Raw genomic sequence first — 17873 nt, forward strand, 5'->3', positions numbered from 1 at the left:
TGAGCACTTCAGTTGCATTGCTTGACCTCTTTTAATTCACAAACTCTACAGAGTAATTTCTTTCCAGCATCCTATCTCCCACCACACAGATAACAGCATTCCTCACCCCTGGATGTGTGGTTTTGCCTTGCCTGGTCTTAAAATCATTCCTCTTTGGGTGATTTGAGCTGAGCAAGTGCTCCAGCTCACTCTGTATGACTGCCATGTCATGACAGATTTCCCTTGCTGCCTGGGCATCTTCCACACACTGGCTTGGCAGGGTTCTTGAATCGCTCTCGGGTGCTGAGCAAAACCAGTGCCTTTGTCCCAGGCTGCCTGACCCAGAAACATGGCAGTCCATTTCATGACTGTTCCTCACTGTTAATCACCGAGGGCTTGATCCACTGGGTCTCTCCTGCATTATGTAGTGGGGAGCTTTTGTTGATACTGGTGGGGTTTTTCTGAGATAACACCCAGCTAGCTTGTTACAACAAGTATGGATTAGCAGTCTGTCATGTCCACAATTGCCTTTTTCAGACAAACTTATAAACTGGAAAAGTAAGATATATATTAAACAAAGTCAGCTTGCTCTTATGAAACAATGGCTTCAGTGATTAAAAGTACATCTTGATCACTGAATTGCACATCAAGTTTCTCCATAGTTTCACTCAGGATGAAAATCTTTCAACCACTGACTTCCTACTCATCCTGTTTAATTAGCACATCACAATCTTGTTTCAAATTTTCTATAATGCCTCCAGTACTTCAGAAATTACTGAAAAAATCATTCCCTCATCTTTTGGGGCACCTGGGATGTGCAAGACATGCAGGACAGCTCCTGTTATGGGAACCAGCATCCTACATCTTCCAAAAGTCAAGAAAAAGTATTTTACTAAATGTTTCTGTCCTTTTTTGTCTCATTTGAAATGTATTTTAATCTTCAGCTATTGGAGGCCTTCAGTCATTTTATGTCCTTGTTTTGAGTATATGTACCTTGAATAATTTTCCTTGAACAAATGGTAGGTTGCCACGGTAAGAAGATGCATCTATCCAGCCTTGTTTGTGAGTCACATGTACAAGGGGTTATCATGATGGACTTTCCCTGAGTTTGGGAACATCCTAGCACATAACCCATGCAGCTCTGGAATGATGGGATGAACGCTGGGTTGGGTGCAGCTGTGATGCTCTGTATGGGAAGCTGTGTAAGGTTCTCTCTTCCCTATAACCTGGTGGTTGTGCTAGAGGAAGGCCGGAGCCTGCCCCACAACTGTTTGCCCATTCTACTTCTACTTTTCTTCGGAGGCTGCAGCAGCAACTCTGTGCTTTACAAGTGTGAGTTCACTTGAGAGAATTCCAAAGCACCCTGCAGCTTTCCCAACCTGCTCAGACTTGGAGTCTCCTTGTATGACAGCCTTTTGAATTGGCCACAAATATGTTTTCTCATTACCCATTCATGTATTAAATACTCATCTCAATGATGAAATGCTTGCCTGGGTCTCTCTTAATGAACAAGTGTCAGATGTTTAGCACCAGTAGACTTTATTGCTCAAAGGCACAGGCTTCTTGGAGTTTCTCTCAGTCACTTCCAGCTCTGTCTGACTCAAAATAATGGTGGGGGGGAAAGGAAGAAGCTGTTCCTGTCAATGGGATTCCAGCTGGTTTGTATATAAAATCTTTCCAGGACACCCAAAATGCTTTATTCACCAGTTGGATGTCATATTCTAAATAAAACCAATTGTTTGGTTGACATCTACAACCCTGCTGAGGTATGTGATAATGGTGCCCCTTGTCTGCTAAGACAAACACACACATTCTCCCCGCAGCGAGCAGCCAAGCGGCCCTCGCCAGCCTGGGCAGCGGAAGAATGCACCCCTATTCCCTGCCTCTTTCTCTGCCCATCCTGGCAAGCCAAGCCCATGAGAATACCCTGGCATTACTTCCTGGCAAGAACCATCATTTTTATGTTGCTTTTGGGCAAACTTCAATGACTCATCTTGTATTCATGCTCATCTATGGCTGGCTTTTCTAAAATTTTTTTTTCTTCTGATCTGCCAAGCTGCGAGTAGTTTGCTTAACAATGTGCAATGCTTGGAGAGCAGATGGGCTCTTTTCTTCCACCCAGTGGCATGCAAAACTGAAATTTTATCCATCAAACTTCAGTCTGTGACATTTTATTTGGAATGGTTGTTTTAACAGCTACTTTGCCACCCAGCAGCTCCATTGTATTTCCTTCCGCATTGGATATAACTTAATGACAAACTCAGCACTGAGCAGCCAGCAGTCTGCATTGTGGTGGTACCTCACACAGGATTATCTCGAATTGCCCTGCTGCACAAACACAGAAGAAGTTTACGTCCTTGAAAATTTACAGTGTAGGCAAGGAAAATGGTTTTCCAAGCATAGTAGCAGCTCTGGAAAAGGACAACCAGGTTCTCAGGCACACTGTAGGGCTTACAACACTGATGGATTCCCCTTTTCCAGGACTGGTACAAACTCACTGTTATTCAACCTACAAATTCAGCTTTAACCCAGAAAAAAACATTTTTGAGAAATAACATTATGTCCTTCCACGTTCCATTTCATGGAAAGCTAAGGAAAAGGAAGGAATGCTTCATGCTCTGCTACTCCACTTGTTCAGACTGCTTTTCCAGAGGGCTGACTAGTGTAGTTTTTTTTACTGAAACTTTGCTTGCTACTTTTAGAATCCAAATGGCACTTTGCTCAAATACACTCTGCACACTTCCGTGAAATACCAAGGGGAATGGCTGAAATCAGAGCTGGCCTAGAACTAGTGAGGAAGGCACATCTAGGACTGCTGCATTCCACACACCCAGTCCAAAGTGCTTTGGAAGCCCTTATGGCCATCTGTGCAAAGAAGAAAGCATTTGTTCTTTAGTTGACTGACATACTTATTTCCCTGTAGGCAAAAGAAAATGGATGTAATAGCTTGGACATTCCCATATGTTGCTGGTGAATCTCAGCTTCTTGAAGTTGTTGATAACTGGTGCAATCTTGCCTAGAGCAAGAGCAGCACACAGACATGATAGGCTTTTGTGAGCTTTAAAGATGGATTAAAGCAGAATATTCACAAAGGCTAATTAAGCAACAGCAGCTGCTCTTCACAGGTCGGTCTACAGGCAGTGGGCAGAGGGAAGCTCCCCTGGAAGTGACTGAAAGCACATCCCTACATTAAAATCGTGTTCTGAATCATCTCCTGGGAGAGCCTCTGCTCCCCTCACAGATGCCCATCTCCACCATTTCACATCATTCATCTTTCCAGCTGCGTCCCCAGGGCTCCTCTGCTGTCACTGTGGACACAGACCAGGGGAAATTGCTGTGAAATCTATTGCAGGTGGAAGGATAAGCATGCTGTAAATGGCTTCACAGACTCAAATGGGGTTTGATCTTTCCAGTGATGAAACACAGCTTGCTAAATTCTGTGTTTTGAAACTCACTGCTAATATTTTAAAGCGAAAAACAATAACCATATGGGATTTAGCAATTCGCATGCCAGGTTATGATGAGCTGCTTGGTTTGTCAGTTCCCAGCTGCTCCTTTGAAAAATCACCAGGGGATTTCCTCACTGGCTGGGCTGCCAGCTATCCTGGGGTGAATACAGGGAACAAGAAGTTTTGTATTAAATTTTATGGGCCGGAGCCTTCAGCATGCCACAATCCCCCTGAACCACATGAATGTGAACCAAGGACAAACTGACTCTCATGAATCCCTGCATTTATGGGGAAAAACCTCTCCATGGACACAAAACCGGTGGAGAGGCAATGTTCCAGCTCCGTATTTCAGACACATGTCCTATGGCACAGAGAGGTAGGAGAATGGAAGATATGTGGGAATAGGACTCCTCTGCTGCTCATCCTCTGCCTGCTGGTTTCCTTTTGAGCCTGAGTTACTGCTGTGGCAGATAGGTGCTTTTACAGCCTCCAGGGACAGCTGTCCATCACCTGCCGCTACAGATATGCACATTTACTGATACATACATCTAACACGGATGAGAACTGGGGTTTTATGTGGTCTGTGGCACAGAAAGTGGGAGAACGTTCAGGGTGAGCCAGTGGGTTGCTGTCATGCCCTTCACCCAAGAGAGCCTTATCAGACTTTGCTCCCTGGAGCATCTGGCTCCAACAGCAGCAGCAGGGAACTCGCCCACACAGCCTGGCCCAACTCAGTGCAAGGAGAAGCAGTGTGGTTGGCTGTAGAAAGCTCTGTATCTCAAAATTAATTTGCCTGTGGTTCTGCTGACACCTTCTGATTATGCCGCTCTCCCAGTAAAAGAAAGCGTGTACTGAAATCAATTTCCCACCCCCTATTCCACCGCAGATAGAAGACAAAAGATATATTGCTAATTAAAATGTTCTAATCTGCTGGAAAGCAGTTTTGTAGGATTGATTTGAATAAAACTGATGATGCAGCCCACTCAGATCACTGGGAAATGACCTCTCTATTATGAATTCCCAGAATAACATAGCCAAGCAATCTTGATTTCCCAATATCTGTCAAAGGAAGAACTTCTTAGTTAGTTACAACATATAATACGGATATTCCTGAAATGTCCTCTGCTTAATGAACAGCTGATATTGGCTAACCTCATAGAAATAAGAGAGAATTAGTACCAGCTGCAAAATGCATTCACTGGATAGTGAAACTGGCAGTTGGTATTATGCCTGCTATAAATATTTTTAATTAAAAATTGTTTTCTGTCTCTTCAATTGGTATAATAGCGATAATGCTTACTGAGAGTTACTGAAGATGTAATAGGATTCCCCTTCGTGTATAGCAGAGCTATTTATTCTGCCGTAATATTGCTATAGTGGAAATCTGCATAATAATGTCCAGATTCTAGTGCAAGAGAAAAATAGACTGCGGGAGTGTTTCAGAATAAGGCACATGAGCAGGCAAATTCCTAAATAAAAACCGTGCTCAGACTCTGTTTTCTCAGGTATGACTTTAAAATTATATTAAAAACCTTTGGAGGGGGGCGGTGAATTTTCAGCCTCAATCCGCAGCCCCCAGGCATTGTATGCCTCTAAGAACGGGTTTGCTCTTTGCATGCTTTCAGAGAGCAGTACAGCAGATCCTCTTGTGCTGCTCTGGCTGGGTCCTGGCACAGCCTTTGTCAGGGAGGATGGGGGCTTTGGGCTGCTTCTCCTGCCCTCATTCAGAAAGGATCATCCCCTTTCCCCATGTGGAGGGGCTGGGAGAGGCACTGGCAGAGGGGACCCTTCAGTGCTGTAGCAGAACCGAGCCTCTGGGCACCTGTCTCCACTTGGCACTCTACTGCCATGGCCATCCACAGGTGATGAGGGACATCTCCTCTTTTGGGGAGTCAAGAGGCATTAGAGAAGCTATGCCCTGGCAGGCACAGCCCATGTCAGGAATTACCTGAGGATGGATACTGCAACAACAGGAGAAATCTGTTAGCTGTCCCTACTGAGCCTTTGGGAACCTGTGATTGCTCTCCACAACATGTGGGAGACTTTCTAAAGATGATGGGACCAGTTGCTTTCTCATCCCCTCTTGTTACTCTTCCCCTCTGAGGCTTTGGACCAGTACAATGATTTAGGCATTTTCTTCCACTGTCCTTCTCAGGCCCTTGCCTTTGTCCTCTCCAATTTCTGATACACCTACCCCTGACCAGCACTCACCTTCACTCTCATTTTCACCCTCCTGTGTATATCTCAGAGGTCCTGGTGCAGATTGCCTTGGTCTGGTGTTTGCTTTCTGGCAATTCCCAGAGGCTCAAGTCAAGACAATAGCCTCATTCTTTCAGTCGCTGTATGAATACATGATTAGGCACATTCCCTGCTCCAAAGACCTTTTGATCTAAACCTGCTGGTTTGATTTCATGACACTAAATTCCTTTCCCAGTTTGGCTCTCATCTTTTTCTTGCCTCTAAACTGACAGCAATTTTATTGCAAGGAAGTAAATTCCCAGAGAAAGATACAGTCTCTTTTATCCATAGGTTCTTCCTTCTTATTCTGGGTTCTTCTTTCTGCCACAAATTATCTTTGCCTTGCTATTCCAGCCAGCCCTTTAAGATGCATTTATGGTTTACAGCCCTGTCATTTTCCAGCTCCTTGTTACTCTTAGGGTTCAGCAGGTACTGTCCTCTCTGCTCTCTTTCAAAGGGAAAGATGAACTCTGCTTGCTGGGGCACTTCCCAAGCTCCCCACAGAGAAGGCAGCAGCCCCACCGCAGTGTGTTCTTACCTGGCCAGGTTTGCAATGGACACCAATACCATCATCTGTGAGCACCTCTGCAGATCAACGGATTCCACAGCAAAGACAAGAGCAAAACAAACCCAGAGAAGTGACTCACACCAGTGCCAAGAGAGATAAAGGAAAAGAGAGAGGGAGACAGAAAAATGATACCACAACCTCATCTGCCTGGGGGCACAGAGGTCATGTTAGCCAGGGAATGAAATAAAATGGACTTTTCTGAGGGTGGCTGGGCAGGGAGAGTTTCTGTTTGATTATTTTAATTCTTCTGGGCTACCTCCCAGGGTCAGGTCACCTAATTTTATTCCAATAATGAAAGAACTCTATTATGATAAAGGACAACACGTGATTATTTTTTTCTCCAGCCAATCCAATAAATTTGTTTTGGTGGCCAGTTTGAATGTTATTTTGACCACTTGACAGGTTTTATATTAAATACCTGATAATTTAGGAGCCTGTTACACCAGAAGAAATCTTGCTCGCTCATGCACCTATTTCCTGCCCTGTTGTAAAGTAAAAGAATTAAGAACACCCTAAGCCAAGATAAATTTGAAATACAATTCTCCAGTTACTTGAATCAAAAGGCAGTATTGATTATTTAATTACATAGAAATGGTCCAGATGCTTAGCATTTACTATAGATTAATGACTGTCCCAGAGCAGTTAATGGCCCTTCTTGCTGCCATCAACAAAAGCTGCCTATTAATCCCTGGAAAATGGCTTGCATAACAATCATAACCTGCTGTTAAAAGTTTATAAATAGATAAAAGTGTCACATGGATTTATGAGTGCTAAGGCTGAATGGGATCTGTGTGGCGTTTCCAGCAAATGAAAGCCATGTGCATGAGCTCATCTGATTGCTTGAATTATCACAAAATCCCAAGTTGCTCTTTTGGATTGGAAAATGGCACGTAAGAAAGTGCCAAGTGGCTGGAGTCCCATCTACTGACTGGGAAATAATTATTTCTCTGCATAATAAAGAGGCACCTTCATTCTAACAGCAGTGCTCTGCCCTTTCTATCATATCTTATGAAACGTGTGTAAGGGACTGCTGTGCTGTTTTATTCCTTCACTTTATTTTTAAGAGGAAAAAACACTTGCCCATAAGCACACAAACACACACAGAGCCAAGCCAGGTCCTCACAAGCACAGCAATGGCTCCAGCAGGTGTAGGGGTCTTGCTAACTAGGATCTGTACTATTCAAAGATCTTCAAAGGAGCCCTTTGCACCTCTCCATCCCACACTGGGCTGGGTAGAACACTGAAAATGGTAGTGCTGCCAGTGAAAGGTGGTTTTGGAAAAGATGCTGCTCCTGGAAAAGGTGGGAGGGCACGCACACCCTGGGGAGGGGGTGGTGGAGGGCAGGCATTTACAGCAGCACTGCATCCTCACATGTGGTAACTGTGCCCCACCACCGCAATGGCTCACACTGTCCCTTCTGCCTGGGAGCTCAGCTTCAAACCAGTGTGCAGAGGACCCTGTCCCTGTGGGGTTGCAGAATCCCTGTCACCTGGACAGCGGTGTCAGTCCCTGTCCCCTCAGTAGCCATTGTCCATGTAGCTAGCTGTCCTCAACTTCCTAACCCCACCATATGAGTAATAATTGACTATTGCATTTGAGCTGTGAATAGTAAAAATTATATACACATGTCATTGTCTGGTGAAGCAGAGCAGGTCTGTGGGAGCATCCTGTTCCAATTAGGAATTTAGGGAAGTAGCTTCCTTGTATCCAGCCAGGCCGCAGATGCTGAGGTAAGAGGGAAGACGAGAAATTATTGTCTCCCTCAAAGAATCAGACAGGAGGGGACCTGAGGACCCGTCTAAAATCACATCTTCCAAGCCTGTTAACATTACTGCCTCTATTTTCTGTTATTTTCAGTGTGTCTGTCTTGATCAGGCAAAGACATGCTTCAGTGCAGCACTGGACCAAGAGGGTTGCCCATCGTTAGAAGTCACAAGGCTCCAGTCCCTTGTCCCTTACCCCACGCACCGTTCACTTCTCCTCCAGCACAGAGGCTCAGGGGGTCGGTGGCCCCGCTCCTGCAGCAGCTGGCCAAGGGTCTGGGATGCAGGAGAGGAGAGGGCACACGAGTAGGCTGTCGCTGCCACTCAGAGGTGTGGGAGGTACACGTGGAGCAAGTGCACTACTCAGGAGGCTGGCAGGCTGGAGGCTGAAGGCTGTAATTTTTCTTCACACTCTCAACACTCTATGGACCGCAGCCTCTCTACCTCTCTCCTCTCATCCCATCAGGAGGCTTATTCCCACTGCCAAGCGCTGAGGGCATGCCCCTTCCACAGAACACTCTCGTGATTTTTTTGGTGGGGTGCACCACAGGAGTAGTCAGACACTAAACAAGAGCAGAACTAAACTACTTATCCTTCCTCAAAATCTTTCCAAATCTGCTTTGCGGCACCTTCACAACGCGTGGCCAGGTTTCAGGTGAGACAGACGCGCACTGTGCGCTTCGTGCACTTCACTGCGCCTCCTCCCCGGGACCCCCAGCCCCTCCTCCGCATCGCCCGGGTGCTGACCCCCGTCCTGTGCCCAAAGGCTTTGCAGCGCTGAGGAATACCTGCCCGGCAAGCAGCCCCAGAAAGCTTCTGTGTCCAAGAGCTGAGAGAGGCAAATTTGCCTCCCTGTGCTTGTCCAGGGGCACGAAACCTTTCAATGTCAATGGCATTCGGGAGGCAAAGCCCGGTGCCGGGCGGGGCAGGGCTGCGTGGGCGGAGGGGGAGCACATTCCCCACCACCTCCATCCCTCCCTCCGGCCCTCCATCCCTCCCTGCCGGCCCTGTCGCTCCCGCGGGAGGCGCAGGACAAGCGGCAGCTCGGCTCGGGGTGCTCCGCTTAGCGGCCAGTGCCATCTAGCGGGATCGGCCATGGACAGCCAGCCTTCCCAAAGCGCCACCAGCACCGCCTGCCTCCCGGGACCCCCTGCCAGCTTCTCTCCCTTCTTTGGGAACCGCTCTCGCTCCCTGTTTGAAGGATGCCGACAGACAGAAATTGAAATAAATGGCTAAAAGCTTGCATCAACTCCATGTCAAGCTTGCAGACAGAAAGCACCTTGGAAGTCCTGGTCGTTGTGGGAGATAGGGGTGGGTAAAGGGCTGCCAGATGGAGCAGGCGAGGAAAAACAGCAGCCAAGGCCGAAGGAAAGGTTTTGGGAAGGTCAAAACTGATTTTTAAATTAGTGTTTTACTTAGGTATAGATCAGGTGATAGAAATCTCTTTCTCCCCATTTCGGTAATTAAACCTCGTAGAGTGCAGGTTTATGTGAACAGATGCAGGGAACACCTGCCAAAGACAACACTGTCCTGCCTCAGAGTGCTCTTCTTAAAGGTCTACTCCAGTTTTTCACCCCGTTGGCTTTTCACGGCCTCCATAAAAGAGAGAGAAGGAGGCACATCCATGCTCTTTCATTGAAGGAAATGCTCAGTTACAGGTACCGGAAGGGACAGGGAGGAGGATGCAGAGCATCCCCCGGAAAACCTTAAATTTATTATCCAGATTCATCAACTGAATAGTAAATTATTCAGCTGATCAATCAGGTCTCGTCAGGAGTCCCTTTTCCCTAGTTAGGATTCCCGAAGTACTTCGGGTATTTCCGTCCGTGTTTCCGGGTGCCGCCGCCGGCCGGGCTGTCCCACACAGAGAAGGGGAAGTTCCGCTGCTGGCCCCGCCCCTTCCGGCGCACGCGAACATGGCGGCCGTGCCCGAGGAGGAGGCCGGGCCCGGGCCGGGGCCGAAGCGGAGAGAGAAGCAGAAGGGCAGGAACAAGAAGAAAGCGGCGCCAGGTGGGGGCGGGATGCGGGACCGTGCGGGGCTGGCGGCTCGGCGGGAGGGCCGCGGGTTAAGGGTCCCTCCGTGTGGCGCCGCAGAGGGTAGAGGCGGCTGCTGGGTGCTTGGGGCCGGCAGCGGCGGTGCCGTGTTGTGGTGTGCCCGCCCTCCCCTCGAGGTTTTTCTCCTTTTTTTTTTTGGTAGTTTAAAGCAGTAATTTTTCTAAGGTCAGAAGGGAAGCAAACCGCACTCAGCAGTGTATTAAATCAATCTCGTTAAAATAATAGCATTTTTTCTTCTCTTGAATAGCAGTTGATGAATCAGAACTTCTCACTGTGCCAGATGGATGGAAAGAGCCAGCCTTTACAAGAGAGGATAATCCCAAAGGGCTGCTGGAAGAAAGCAGTTTTGCAACACTGTTCCCGAAGTATCGAGAAGCCTACTTGAAGGAGTGCTGGCCACTTGTCCAGAAAGCCTTGGGTGAACATGTATGAAATCTTAATTGTGATACTGCACTTGACCTTTTGGGGCATACAGGTCTTACTTAAGCTAGTAAAAACAGTGCAAGTGGCTTTTCTCATACCATATTTGTAAATTTTTACTGTGGTTGCATTTTGAATTAGCAGTGTCATTTTTTTCTCATCAAAATCGGTGAAGAATTGTGTAGTCAGACTTGCAGTTCTTTACAGATGCTATCAGCAGAGTATTTGCAGCTGCCAGTATCTCTTCATCCAGGCAGTGACACCTTTGTTGTGCTTGAATTCAGGGAGATGAGAGAGGTGGTGCTTTGGGCCTTGTGACACATATTCAGTCTGGGTTTTATCTCTGTAAGTGTGAATTTTCTTAAATTCACTTAAATTCTTAAGAGTCACTTAAGAAATTTTGAAAAATAGATCTGTATTTTGTTAGTTAAATGCTTACTGGCAAAGCTGAATTATGATACTGAACTGCTGTTTCTTTTCAAATATTGCAGTATGTGAACGCAGCGCTGGATCTAATTGAAGGAAGCATGACTGTCACTACCACTAAAAAGACTTTTGATCCTTATGCAATCATTAGGGCTAGAGACTTAATAAAACTTCTGGCAAGAAGTGTTCCATTTGAGCAGGTCTGTACTAAATCCTGAAAGTTTTTATATATCATAATGCTTAAATTTTATCTTAAATTCTACCTTAATATTATACTTAAATTCTGTCATAGTACTTAGAAAATACTACGTTTTAAAAATGTGGGAATTTCAAGTGAGTCAAGTAAAGTATAATGTATATATTTTTGAAGCAAATATATATGAAAGCTAAGGGAGAAGAATAAACTGAAGTGTTCTCTTGACTCTTACGAGTAATACACTTGAATTTAGGTGACATTGCCTGCATCTTTTTAGGCAGTTCGTATCCTTCAGGATGATGTTGCATGTGACATCATTAAGATAGGCTCTCTGGTGAGGAAGAGAGAGACTTTTATAAAAAGAAGAGCACGGCTTCTTGGGCCAAAAGGATCAACTCTGAAGGTATTTCTTATAGGTGTAGTAACCAGACAATACCAAGACCCAAATTTGTGTCAGGTCTTCATACTTTACTAATTCCATTTATTTTTTTGGTGTAGGCCCTGGAACTGTTAACAAACTGTTACATTATGGTGCAAGGCAACACTGTTTCAGCTCTTGGACCCTTTAGTGGGCTAAAAGAGGTAAGATGAGGTAAATGAGTCTTTTGTGTAGCAAACACAAACTTCTGTGCCCAGCTCAAGGGTGGGCAATACACAGAATCCATCAACCTCGGCAGTGTCTCGCTGACTTTTCAGATGTGTGCTAGTAAGCCACATTTACATGAATGTCCATAGTATTATCAGCTGCTGAATTTTGTTTAGACTCTTTCTGTCTTGGATGAAAAAGCATCTCTCTATGTGGGAGAAGAATGCTTGTCAAAAGCAAGTTCCTCATGACACTGTAAGATCCATGGTAACATGTAAATAATGTCTGTGGGGATTGCTGGAATTATTAGAAGTGTATACAATATTATTGGCATTTTTGAACTGCTGTTCCTTCCAGTTAACCCTGTGCTTTAGCTTTTTAAAGGCTAGAATCAATGATCTTGGAGGTCTTCTCCAACCTTAATGTTTCTGTAATTTTACGTCTTACTACTTTGGGGGAGGCAGAAGTGGGGAGAGGAAGCTGATATTTTAATTGATTAGCATGTGTAATACTTGCTGAGCTTTCTGTTCTTTTTCTTTTGCATTCAATACAGGTTAGAAAAGTTGTTCTGGACACAATGAAGAATATACATCCCATATATAACATCAAGGTTAGTGTGGTCCACTGTTCATCTTTGTTTACAAGAAAATACTATTTCTTCCCAGAGAGTTGTATGTTAATAACTTCTATGTTTGTGTGGTAATCTCTTTTTGAGAATTTCTGTAGTCTGCTGCTTTATAAAACCACTGACTTTGGTATTCTCCATTTTACTAGAATATGTTACCATAACAACATTATGGCAGTATCTGCAAAATCAAAGGAAAAGTGTGTATGAACTTTTTCCTTTGATTGTTGGCTCGATACTTCCTCATTTAAATGGAAGCACCTTATTCTCCAGTGCATCCTGCCCCTGTTTTGGGACATCTTTCTGGTTCTGCTGTTCATAATTAAGCCCCTCTGCTCTCAGTGAAGTGAGATGTGGAAGGTTTGAATGTAGCATATGCCCTGTGAGAAAGTCTAGCCAAACTTCACTGTTTAATTTCTTGGCTTCTATTGTAATACTCTTTAATTATTTCTTTGTGATGTTCTGAAATTACTGAAGACTTTGATGATCAAAAGGGAATTGGCAAAAGATCCTGAACTAAGGACACAAAGTTGGGAAAGGTTTTTGCCGAAATTCAAGCGAAAGAACTTGAAAAAACGCAAGGAGCCCAAGAAGAAAAATACCAAGAAGGAGTACACACCGTTCCCACCTCCACAGCCAGAGAGCCAGGTCAGTTGAAACTTTATTTCAGGTTATGCAAGAGTATAGCACACCTGAAATTGTGTTCTTAGTTAAAAGAGATGGGGAGGATTTTTCTGCCATGTTCTGATTCCCTGATATTACACATCTGGTTTATAATGCATAATTAACTAAGGCTTCTTGCTACTTGTCTTTCACAGATTGATAAAGAATTGGCAAGTGGTGAATACTTTTTGAAAGAAAGACAGAAGAAACGCAAGAAAATGGAAGAGATAAAGGTAAAGTTGTACTAATCCAGGGTCTAGTTAAAAAGCATTTGATTGCTGACTTAGAATCTGATTTTTTTTTTTTTCCTCTTTTTGCCCTGATATATTGCTACTTGACCTTTTTATTGGTAACTTCAGGCAAAGCAAGCAGATGCAATCAAGAGAAGACAAGAAGAAAGAAATAAAGCTTTTATCCCACCAAAGGAAAAGCCAGTTGTGAAAACAAAGAAAGGTAACTTTTTTTTTTTTCCTGTTCTAAAACCTTCTGTTGTCAATTTCTAGGCTGAGTGATTTTGCAAATACAGCCTAGGAAAAAGAAAGGTCATGCAAAAAAAATCCTGGTGGTAAGATCCATGCCTAGAATTGCCAGGGACAGTATAAAGATGATCTAGCTAATAATTATTCTGTACCTGTGAAATGGCAATTCTCAGTTGAAGAGTCAATCTCAATTGGTTGTACTAGCTTCAGAAATTTTTGTCTTTCAGTTTTACAGTGAAGCTGCCATGACTTTTACATTCAAGTAAACAGAAAGCAATACTTACTTCAAAAACTTAGTTTTGGTACAAAATAGGGTAAATAGCTTTCCTAAAGGTTAAAGTAAAACCACACTGTGTGCAGAGTAAGAGCTTATGTTTTTAAATGATTTATTTTTTTAATGGACTAGAGAAACAAGTCTTTAATTCTCACTGATTATGCTTCATATTCACAGTATTAGATATACTGTTAGCTATACTACCTTCATATTACACAATATATTACACAATTTCTTACGAACTTTGAAGTTTGTGTTTCTTGAGAAGCATGTGTTTTGTAGCATTGATACAGTACTTTTTTTGTTGTTGTGATGGCAGCAAATTTCCAGTGATCCTGTTGTTTGCAGGGTCAAATACCCTGTTGCTGTATGTCTCAAATATGGTGCTTTTCTGGCTGATGTGTGTTTTGAGCTGAAATCCTTCAGTCTTCCAAGAACAGAAGACAAGAGTAGTTTGTATGGTACCCACCATTAGATTTAGCAATTAACTGTGTGAGATAGGAAAGTCAGATCTAAATTCATGACTTGTGCTTGAAAGAGAAAATACCATTATCTGTGTGAATATAAGAGAGTGCGTTATCCACATTGCTCAGCATTACGTATTTAACTTCAGTATTCTAGCACTCCCTGTAGAAGTTTTTAATAAAGGTTTTCATGCAGGGGTCAAAGATCATATTTCCCCAAGCCATCCTTCCTCATCCTTTGTCTTAGAGTGGCCATTACTGAATGGCCACAGAGACAGTATAAGGATGGGACAGGCATGTTTGGGATCATAGCAATTCAGTTACTTGCAGAAAGACAGAATGCCATAAAAACTTCTCTTCATGTAAGCACTCTGCAGTTAATTTCTTTTCTTTTGCAAGATCAATCAAGCCTATGTCTACAACAGTGTCTATGTGCTAATTTCAGAGAGTACATCTATCTTCTGAGGAGTGGATGATAATAGTTTGTATGTCTATAGGGTGTGGCATCTGTGTTCAAATTTTGTTGTATGGCATTTTTTTATAGAATTGTTCTTCAAATTCTACTGAATATGATTTGTAGTTTTAATACTAAATACTAGTTTAAGCTAAAATAAAATTAATAAAATAAAATTAATAAAAATTAATAAAATATTTTTTTTATTCAAATAATCTATAAAATCATTAGGTAACATGAGTTCTAACCAATGCCACTGGATGCAGTTTACTGTGTTTATGTATAAAGTCCTGTGGACTTTTAACATTTTTCAGAAGTAAAATTCATGTCTGTTACTTTTGTATTTCTTCCCATATAGCCTCCACTGAGAAAAAGATTGATATTGAAGCTATCAAAGAAAAGGTAAAGAATGCAAAGAAGAAGAAATTAGGAGCACTCTCTGAGGAAGAAGTAAAGTTAAAAATGGCAGCAGATGAAAAGAAAAAAAAGAAAAAGAAGTAATTCACCCTCCCAATCTGTTTACTTGTCACCTCTGATAATGAAAATTTTTACACTTGGAAGATGGGAAATTTTTTGCTGTTGGTGTAACGTGGACAAGAAAAGACTAAGTAAAAAGATCATTCTCTTTTCCTAAGAAGAGTTTAATTAGTGGACCTGCAGTAGCTGTACAGACTTGTTGAGGCTGGTGAAGAAAATCTGTGCTACTGTGTTGTTTGAGAAAGTAAGAGAATGTATTTGGATAATATCCATCTGTCTAAAGGGAATGTTTCACAAGAGAAACATTGAGGAGTTTGATGTGGACTGTTAAACATTTGGGTCAGAGAGCTCTGGGAAGGTGAAAGCTCAAGATTATTATGTGAAAGACTACCAGACAATATGCAGCCTCAATTTGTGGTGATAACTTTTGCTAGGTGGGCAAGATTTATTACTATATTACGCTTTTATTTTTGTAAAAGCTGATTTTTTTTGTGTGTGTCTTGTCTCAATGTTAATAAACTATTTTAATACAATGTTCTTAAATTCTTAGTTAATCTACTGCATAACATCCATTGTGTTGTCCAGGAAACAAACTCAGTTTCATCTGAAAATTAGACAAACCATAATCTTCATTGCATACCATTAATAGACTGACATTTATTAGCGTTATCCTGATGGGTTTTTACACAGAATATGGTACAAAGTGAGTGACTTTACATAGGGATTGTGCTGCAGGGAAAACAAAAAGTTGTGTAATTTACCTTTAAATATATTCTTAGTTATTGCCTTCTTGCAAGAAGTCTTGAAAATTATGTTCCTCTTTTTTTTTTTTCTTTTTGAGGTACTTCCCCTATTTTAAAGGAAGTTTAGAGGTTTTTTTGATTACCTGAAACTGTGAAATGTGATGAAATAAAATGCACCAGCAGAGCAGCTGTTGCTTATTTCATACATCTGAGATTAAAGAAACAAATGTAATGAGGAGGAGATTGAACCACATTAATTTCATTATTCGTGAGTGCTTTTGCTGGGTTTTAGAATTTTGATCACTGCACATGCAGTGGAAATGATTCTCCTAGAAGGATGCAGCTGAATGCCTTTTAGGTTAGTGACCTTTTATTTGAAACTAGTAGGTGAAAACACATCCTTTTTTTTTTTTTTTTAACACAAATAAGAATTGAGAATATATTTGGTTAGATAAGCCAGTACATGTGCATTGGGACATAGCTGTAGTGCTTGACCTCTAGGGTAGGGCACATCACCCAAAGTGGCCCTTTCAATTATGTGAGCAGTTCTTGGCATTTAATTGTTAAGGAAAAAATACTCCCCTTCTTTTTTGGGACTGCATTATTCATAAGTGGCAGTTTCTTTTGGAATCAAGCAGGAAAATGCTATTTAAGCATCTTTCACTGAGTGCATGATGTGTAAGTCACAACCCACCCCTCTCAGAAACTGTAGTGATCTGATGGGTTCAGTGATAGCAGCACTACAAAAAGCTTTTAGAAACACCAGCTGGTGTTTGGCAGTTGACAGAGTAAAGGGGGGACCAAAGCTCTGGGCTTGGTGGGTAGTTCAGACCTCTCATGTAATGGAGGGACTGATTTCAACAGGAGACACTGCAGTGCTTGAGTTTAAATTCCCGCTCTCACAAACATGCTTCAGCAGAAGAGTGCAGAGCATGGACCCAGTTAGGAGGGGTTTGACAAGCCAGAGAAGAAGCATGAGTGTATTAGGGGAGGGAGAGTCCTCAGTTCTGAACTGCATCAGGCCCCTTTCATGACAGGAGTGGCACACATTCCCCTGCCTGTTTAAAAAGTTAAAAACTTATAAAAGTTTTTAAAGTGTAATGCTGTTTGTCTCACACTGGTGTTTTAGACTGGCATATAATTTCAGCAATCTGGCTGTGAAATTATCCTAAAAAAAGGAGTTTTCAGCTGGATCAGCTAACTTGTTGGTGCCTGAGTTGCAGTGCAGGAAAGTGTAGCTCAGCTTGGGACAGTATAGCTTTAAATTATGTTTACTTCCAAGGAGATGTGCTTTTTTAAAATTAGGACCCCCAGCTGAGTCATTTATGTAGCTTTTAGGTGACATCTTTCCCTCCAGTAAAATTCTTAGCACACTTCAGGAAATCTTGCCCTTTTGTTATGGGGTATTTAGTATTTCTTGGTTGTTACTGTTGACAAGTTTTAAGGATTGTTGGTAGGACATGATTTACCTGAATAAATGAAAAATCAGGAAAGCTTATTCATATTCCTGTAGGCAAGCCAAAGGATTTGTCTGCCCAAGAGTCCATATCTGAATGGAAAGGGGCTGCATGGTGACACTTGCTGGTGCTTTGTGCACCTGTTTTCTGACAGAGTATGGCAGTACAGTTATAACACTTGTGTAAAATGTAAATAATAGAAAATAAAGTGGGCTTGGAAGACCAGTGAAGGGTTTTTTTGCATTTTTAGAACAGCTTGAACTATTGCAAATTATGTTCTTAAACTGATTTTAGAGTTTGCAGACTTGCAAAAATGTACCTGAGGTCTAGATTTCCATATCAATATTTTGCATTTATCATATGGAATTCATGGGCATATGCCGTGTGGACAATTCAAAGTGGTTTGATCAACCAGAGCTCAATACCTGGATTTTTTGATATCCCTAAAAATGAAAAAGCTGGGGTTTTTTTCTTGATTTCTTGATTTTAATTTTTTTTTTGTTTGTTTGTTTGAAAGATGCCACATTGTAAAGTTTGGGTGTTTAATTCCCCCTAA

General features: G+C 42.6%; 1 protein-coding gene across 2 annotated transcripts; it reads left to right on the forward strand.

The window, feature by feature from the left end:
• Positions 1–9624: 9624 nt before the first annotated feature.
• On the forward strand, positions 9625–15650 carry KRR1 (KRR1 small subunit processome component). Of its 2 annotated transcripts, none has more exons than XM_023932373.2 (11): positions 9625–9656; positions 9790–10008; positions 10301–10479; positions 10965–11099; positions 11373–11498; positions 11594–11677; positions 12235–12291; positions 12784–12954; positions 13125–13202; positions 13329–13422; positions 14999–15650. In XM_023932373.2, the coding sequence occupies exons 2-11, from the start codon at positions 9915–9917 to the stop codon at positions 15139–15141; spliced, it is 1161 nt and encodes a 386-aa protein (XP_023788141.1). In that variant the 5' UTR covers positions 9625–9656; positions 9790–9914; the 3' UTR covers positions 15142–15650. The 2 variants fall into 2 exon arrangements, with proteins under 2 accessions (XP_023788141.1, XP_023788151.1); XM_023932383.2 differs by having other exon boundaries at positions 10304–10479.
• The last annotated feature ends 2223 nt before the right edge of the window (positions 15651–17873 follow it).

Source organism: Cyanistes caeruleus, chromosome 4 (genome assembly GCF_971803275.1).
Source record: "Cyanistes caeruleus chromosome 4, bCyaCae1.hap1.1, whole genome shotgun sequence".
NCBI classification, from domain to species: Eukaryota; Metazoa; Chordata; class Aves; order Passeriformes; family Paridae; genus Cyanistes; species Cyanistes caeruleus.